General features: G+C 62.7%; 1 protein-coding gene across 3 annotated transcripts; it reads left to right on the top strand.

Moving 5' to 3' along the window:
* The first annotated feature begins 1,617 nt into the window (after window positions 1–1,617).
* ESRP2 (epithelial splicing regulatory protein 2) lies at window positions 1,618–7,062 on the top strand. Of its 3 annotated transcripts, none has more exons than XM_088027438.1 (15): window positions 1,618–1,815; window positions 1,899–2,027; window positions 3,487–3,600; window positions 3,712–3,826; window positions 4,099–4,197; window positions 4,424–4,478; window positions 4,553–4,660; window positions 4,736–4,868; window positions 4,956–4,998; window positions 5,149–5,450; window positions 5,565–5,777; window positions 5,887–6,085; window positions 6,232–6,418; window positions 6,731–6,896; window positions 6,973–7,062. In XM_088027438.1, the coding sequence occupies exons 1-15, from the start codon at window positions 1,618–1,620 to the stop codon at window positions 7,060–7,062; spliced, it is 2,151 nt and encodes a 716-aa protein (XP_087883564.1). The 3 variants fall into 3 exon arrangements, with proteins under 3 accessions (XP_087883564.1, XP_027946467.1, XP_027946458.1); XM_028090666.2 differs by having other exon boundaries at window positions 4,550–4,660; XM_028090657.2 differs by having other exon boundaries at window positions 4,523–4,660.

Here is a 7,062-nt window from a genome sequence, read left to right as displayed (position 1 = left end):
TATCTAGAGCGGAGCTGGACCCGAAGAGCGACGTTTCCCCCCTCCCGCCCGGCCTGATTGGCCTAAGGCTTCCGCGGGTGGGGACCAGCGGGCAGGCGCCGGAGTGGGCGGTCCGGAAAGGGGCGGACCCCCGCCTATACCGGAGGAAGCGCTCGTAACCCGAAGCGGCTGGAAAACCTTTTTCCGACTCCCCGCAGACCGCCGAGTTCCGGCCCCTCCTGGGCACCTCGGTCTCTTTATCCAATAGTAAAGTAGGGACGCGTTGAAGTATGGGTTCAATGGGCAAGGCCTCGGAAGCGCCCCCTCCACCGGGCTCTTTCTCCAACGTCCGAACGTCCGGACGCAGCGCTGAGCTTTTCCGAAAGCGCGAGGTGCGGCTCCAGCCTCAGTTTCCGCGCGGGCTTGGCATCCCCACGTCCCTTCTTCCCGCCGGATTCTTCAGTTTCTCAGTCATATGAAGGGGAGCACTTAGGGAAGTACGGCGCGGCCTGGACACGCGCCGTAAAGGAGCCTCACCAAGCACGACGGGGCGAAAGGGTGTTGGGAGCCCTCCATGCGGGACTGTCCTTACTGGGTTCCTGCTCTCGCATGGAGACGAAATGGAGGCTCTGCAGCCCGCACGCGCACATCACACGTTCACCGCTAGCCCCCACCCGCCGGCGCGCTCACATCTTCAGGCAACAGGCCCGTCGTCAGGCGGGGAGGGCGACGAAAACAGGCAGCAGTCTCCACGTGGGGTAGTGGTGAGGCTCCAGGCCCAGACCATCCGGCTCAGCCCCGTCTAGAGTGGCGCTCTCTGGAGTTGGAGCGGGGCGCTTCCTGCTTCCCCAGCACCGAGGCCTGCACACCACCTAGAGTGTTTTGGCACCGCGGCCACATCCTGGAGCCAGGCTAAGGCCAGGTCTTCACACGTGTGTGGACAAGCCCTGCCCCGTGACCTCTCGTCCCCCGACCTTATCGCTCTAAGTACCTCTGCTGACCCCCCACCCTCCCCCCCCAACCCAGTTGGCCTCTGGTGACCACCTCCCCCCAGGCCTCTCTGGGTGATAGCCAGTAATTCACCGCCCTCTTTGGTGACTTCTATCATACCCCGGCCGTCCGTCGTGACCCCCAAAGCCCCTAGACTGCCTCCTGGTGAGTTTCACAAATCCCATGTGACCCCTGTGGACTGCAGAAGGCCCCTGTTTTTGCATTTTTCTTGGCGCCGGCTTCATGGTGGGGAGGGATAGAGAGGAGGACGAGATCGACCCAGGCAAGACCCTCTGACGGAGTGGGAGTCCGGGCCGTGAGCGTGCACCCAGGCCGGGCGTCTGAGCGCGCGCGCTCCGGGCGAGGCTCTAGCTGCCTTCCCCCTCAGTTCCCGGGGCCGCCCTCGGTCACGTGGCCCGCGGGGCCGACAGGTAACTCGCCCGGAGAGGGCGGAGGCCAGTAGCCGCCCCGCCCCACGGGGCGCCGCGGGCGGGTCTCAGCAGCGCCCACTGCGCCAGCCGGGCTGCAGGTGCCGCCCCCGACACACGGTGTCCCGCCCAAGCTGATTCGTGTCTGCCGTCGGCCGGTGCGTGCGTGCGCCTCGTCGGTCCGCGTGTGTCTGGCCGAGCGCCCCCTTCCTCTGCGGCCATGACTCCGCCGCCTCCCCAGCCACCGCCCCCGGGCCCCAACCCCATCTCAGACTCCTCGGCCGACCCCCGCCCGGGGCCTGGACCCCTGGTCGTACTGTTCGGAGCCACGGCTGGTGCGCTGGGGCCGGACCTGGGCTCCGACGAGACCGACTTGATCCTCCTAGTCTGGCAAGTGGTGGAGCCGCAGAGCCGTCAGGTACGGTGAGGCGGGGGGAGTCCCCGGGGAGTTTCAGGATCCGAGGGGAGCAGTGGCTGATCGGTTTCCCCCGCCGCTCGTAGGTGGGGACGTTGCACAAGTCACTGGTTCGAGCCGAGGCGGCCGCACTGAGCCCGCAGTGCCGCGAGGCGAGCGGCCTGAGCGCCGACAGCTTGGCGCGAGCCGAGCCGCTGGACAAGGTGCTGCAGCAGGTGAGTGCTGGGGCCCGGATGAGTGGAGGCATGGCCGGGCCGCGGGGACATTTCTCAGCCGGAGAGGCGGCAGGAGGCAAGGCCTGGCGTGCTGCGACCAACTGGCTCGGGCGGTAGGACAAGTTCCTGTTGTTTAAAAGTTTCAGAGATTCCCGCGTGTGCCGGCCCTTCCTGGGGGCACCTTACTTTTCAGCCTTTCCAGGGATCCACTCCTACTGACGCGGTGGGATGGAAGCTGCGAGACCCCTCCCAGGGCCGGCGGGGCTGTGAGGCTGAGACGCCTCTGGGAACCTGCCTGGCCAGGTCTCCCAGAACAGCGGTCGGAAGCCAGAAGGGCCGAGGGGCCCGGTCCTGGCCATAGGTCACGGTCCCTGCCGCCGGCGACCTCGGCCCACCCACCAGCCTAGGGAGACGCTGGAGCGGGGGCGGAGGGCGGGGTCTGCCTCCGAGGCGGACGCCGCCAGGTGTAAGCTTGCTCGTCTAGGCCTGTCCCGGCCGGCTGGCCAGGCGTGGGCGCTGTCCGGACCCCGCCTGAAGGCTACCTGTCTCCTGGGTGCAGAGGCCCCGGGTGCGTCCCAGCTCTGGCTGAAGTGGGAGGCGGTTCCCGACGCTGTTTTCTTTTTCTTATCTCCGCTACTGCACTCACCCTGTGCCTGACTCTCGAGTGTAATGAGTTTTAAGTGCTTTACAGGCGCAGATTCTTTCATTTTTCAACAACTTGGGAGGTTCTTGATGAGGTACAAAGGTGTTGAACCTGGTCCTGTTCCAGAAGGGCTCCCAGGTTAGACCCTACTTGGGGAGTGTGCTGAAGGAGAACTGGGTTGGCTCGCTCTGGGCCTGTGCCTAGTGCTTCTACCTGTTCTCCAGCACGGAGGAAGGCTGGGGGGCGGGGGGCTGGGCAGCTTGAGAAGTGCCACCCCCTCTGTGAGCAAACAACTCCGTGCCAACCGGTCGATAGGGTGTGGGTCAAAGCTCATGCTGCCCCTGGCGTCCAGGTGTGCAGCTCTGTCCTTGGATTTTCTCTGCCCCTCGGTTGGTCAGACCTAGAGGTGGGGCTGCCGTTGACCATGAGCCCGCTGGGCCTCAGGCAGGATTGGGCCTCCCCCACCTGTCTGAGGGTGGTGCCTGGTCAGGGACAGGTTTAACCTGCTTTGCCCCGCCCCTTCCCACCTGCTTGTCGCACTCCACCAGGTGTTTGCTCTGGCCCCACTCCAGACTCTTGGGAGTGTGTGTGATGGGGGCTTGGGTGATATGTGACTGCCCCCATTTGGCCTGGAGAAGGTGACAGCGGACTGGGGGAGAAAAGGGACACAGAACCAGGCCCCCGCCTGTGGCCGACTCCTCCCCAGGCAGGGGAGGGCTAAACAGCTAGCCGAACCAGCTTTGCAGCCTCTGCCCTCCCTCGTGCCCGCCCAGCTGTGAGTCTGTGTCTGTCTCTCTCCCCACTCCCTATCCCCAGTTCTCACAGCTGGTGAGCGGGGATGTGGCTCTGCTAGGCGGGGGCCCCTACATGCTATGCACTGATGGGCAGCAGCTGCTGCGACAGGTCCTGCACCCTGAGGCCTCCAGGAAGGTATGCCACTGAGGGCACAACAGGGGGTAGGGCTCCCAGGACCCCTGTCATGGGGGTGGGAAGGGCAGCTCAGTTCCCCCCCAATTCATGCCCACTCCCATGTGCCCCCAGAACCTGGTGCTCCCCGACACCTTCTTCTCCTTCTACGACCTCCGCAGAGAGTTCCATGTGCAGCACCCAAGCGCCTGCCCTGCCAGGGAGCTCACCGTGGCCACCATGGCACAGGGTATCGGTGACCCAGAAGGGTTAGGGTGGAGGGGAAGCTATAGGCTGTTTTTGAGTATGTGCATCCTGGAGGGCTATATAAACAAATGCGAAGTTACAGTATCTGCCAAGTTCTTGAGGACACATGCCTCTGTGTGCTGGGGTGTGTCTGAAACAGGGACATATGTCTGCCTATGTCTGGGATGGGGACTCGTACAGGCATATATGAGCTGGATCAGAACAAATGTGTTTGCCTCTCAGGTTGGGATTTCCTTATTATTTCTCTGCTCATAGACTTGGGGCTGGAGACAGATGCCACAGAGGATGATTTTGGGGTCTGGGAAGTGAAGACAATGGTAGCTGTCATCCTCCACCTGCTCGAAGGGCCCAGTGGTAAGGTTCCCCTCACCACCTGTCACCCGCTCTCAGGACTGGGCGAATGTCTGTCTCTTAACTTCCTCAAAGTCGCCGTCCCCACTTGTTAACCTTCTTTGAGAGACCGCAGGTAGAAGCTCCTTTGTCACCTCCTTATCCCCCTCAACTGTCGTCTTTTTGCAGAGCTTGGTGGGGAGACCCCCCTCCACCAGACCCTGCTGACCCCCATGCCATCTCCTCTCAGGTCAATTGTTTTCAAAGGCAGAGGTGGTAAAGCAGAAATATGAGACAGGTCCTTGGTGAGTGTGGGGGCAGGGGTGGGGGGGCGCCAAGAACCGGACAGCTCTGACTCTATGCCCTGCCCCCACAGCAGCAAGACCGATGCGGTGGACAGTGAGACTGTGGTTCGGGCCCGTGGGTTGCCCTGGCAGTCATCAGACCAGGATGTGGCTCGGTTCTTCAAAGGACTCAACATTGCCAGGTAGGTACGGTGCGGTGGGTGGGCTCGGGAGGGCAGGCCTGCCCAGGAGGCTCTAACAAAGCCCTGGCTCCGCAGGGGAGGTGTAGCACTCTGCCTCAACGCCCAGGGCCGCAGAAACGGCGAGGCCCTCATCCGCTTTGTGGACAGCGAGCAGCGGGACCTAGCGCTGCAGAGACACAAGCACCACATGGGCGTCCGCTATATTGAGGTGGGGCTTCGGGCTGGGAGTGAAGCCCGGCGGAGCTGAGGCCCGCCAGGCTGGAGACCCACGGGCTGTCCCCCATTGTCCCCACAGGTATACAAAGCAACAGGAGAAGAGTTTGTCAAGATCGCAGGGGGTGAGTGTGCTCCCAACCGCACCTGGCTCCCCTGGCTCTTGACCATGTCCCCCCCCTTGCCCACCCCCTCCCCGCCTTTCTGCGCCCCTGCGTGCCAGGTGTAGCTGGGTATTTGGAAGGGCACAAATGACTTCCATGCCTCTCACCAAGGCACATCACTAGAGGTGGCTCGGTTCCTGTCCCGGGAAGACCAAGTGATACTGAGGCTACGGGGACTGCCCTTCTCGGCTGGGCCGGCGGATGTGCTAGGCTTTCTGGGGCCCGAGTGCCCAGTGACGGGGGGTGCGGATGGGCTGCTCTTTGTGCGCCACCCTGACGGCCGGCCCACCGGTGACGCCTTTGCCCTCTTTGCCTGTGAGGACCTGGCACAGGCTGCGCTGCGCAGGCACAAGGGCATGCTGGGTAAGCGATACATTGAACTCTTCCGGAGCACTGCGGCTGAAGTGCAGCAGGTGAGCACCCAGGGCTTCCCCTCCCCCCATGTGCTTCTCCCGGGGACCCTTTCCAACCCCCCTGTACCCCTGCCCTACTTGGCATCACCGGCCTGTTGCTGCCTTCCTGGCCAGGTCCTGAACCGCTATGCATCCAGCCCACTCCTGCCCGCACTCGCTGCTCCCCTGCTCCCCATCCCTTTTCCACTGGCCACTGGGACTGGGAGAGACTGTGTGCGCCTTCGAGGCCTGCCCTACACAGCCACCATCGAAGACATCCTGAGCTTTCTCGGGGAGGCAGCTGCTGACATCCGGCCCCACGGTGTGCACATGGTGCTCAACCAGCAGGTGAGGCTGCTGTCACTGGAGAGACCTGCATGGTTAGAGAGGGCTGTTGGGTTGGGAGTGAGGTCCTCTTGCGCGTGACAGGTTGTTCACAAGACCACCGTGTGCACAGGGCCGGCCATCGGGCGATGCTTTCATCCAGATGACATCAGCAGAACGGGCCCTAGCTGCTGCTCAGCGTTGCCATAAGAAAGTGATGAAGGAACGCTATGTGGAAGTGGTCCCCTGCTCCACAGAGGAGATGAGCCGTGTGCTAATGGGGGGCACCTTGGGCCGCAGTGGCATGTCCCCTCCACCCTGCAAGCTGCCCTGTGAGTGTCCCAGGGGCTGGGGAAGGAGGCATGTAGGGGACAAGCTGTTATAACCCTCGCTTTCTACAGTGGGGGCTCTCTTCTGGCTGCCTCACCCAGGGCAGTGCTGGGCTCCCTGCAGATGCACTCTCTACTTCTGCCTGCAGGCCTCTCACCACCCACCTACGCCACCTTCCAGGCCACCCCAGCACTCATTCCCGCTGAGACAGCCGCTCTGTACCCCTCTTCAGCACTGCTCCCGGCTGCCAGGGTACCTGCTGCCCCTACCCCTGTTGCCTACTACCCAGGGCCAGCCGCTCAACTCTACATGAACTACACAGCTTACTACCCCAGGTACCAGCGGCTAAGAAAAGCCCCCCGTCTTGCCCCCATTCTGGTGTGACGGAGGGTCATGGTCCCCTTCCTGGGCCAGATAATCCAAGGTCTGTTAAGAGCTGCAGTGTAATCTTAAGGTGGACAAGGGAGTGACAGGTACGGTCTGGAGGATACTGTCGACAAATTAGAATGGGGAGGAGTCTGGAGACAGCGGTTTTAGGGAGGAGGAACTGAACTAAGCACAAGGCGGAGACAAGGGAAGAGGAGGTGGGTCTTGGTGTAGGCCATAGGTGGGACTGCACCCCTAAATCCCTGCCTCTCCCATCCTAGTCCCCCGGTCTCTCCCACCGCTGTGGGCTACCTCACCACACCCCCTGCTGCCCTGGCCTCTGCTTCCACCCCAGTGTTGTCCCAGCCAGGAGCCCTGGTCCGTATGCAGGGTGTCCCGTATACAGCTGGTATGAAGGATCTGCTCAGCGTTTTCCAGGCCTATCAGGTGAGGTGTGGCTGGAGGGCTTGGGAACCTGGCCAAGCCTGGAGCTCCCTCCCCTAAATCTCTGTTCCTTCTGCAGTTAGCCCCTGATGACTACACCAGTTTGATGCCTGTTGGTGACCCGCCTCGCACTGTGCTACAGGCCCCCAAAGAGTGGGTGTGTTTGTAG

Source organism: Eumetopias jubatus, unplaced genomic scaffold (assembly GCF_037043125.1).
Source record: "Eumetopias jubatus isolate StellerSeaLion01/CBP00866 unplaced genomic scaffold, mEumJub1_p1.0 scaffold_10, whole genome shotgun sequence".
Lineage (NCBI taxonomy): Eukaryota > Metazoa > Chordata > Mammalia > Carnivora > Otariidae > Eumetopias > Eumetopias jubatus.
This window is presented reverse-complemented; position numbering and strand designations above follow the sequence as displayed.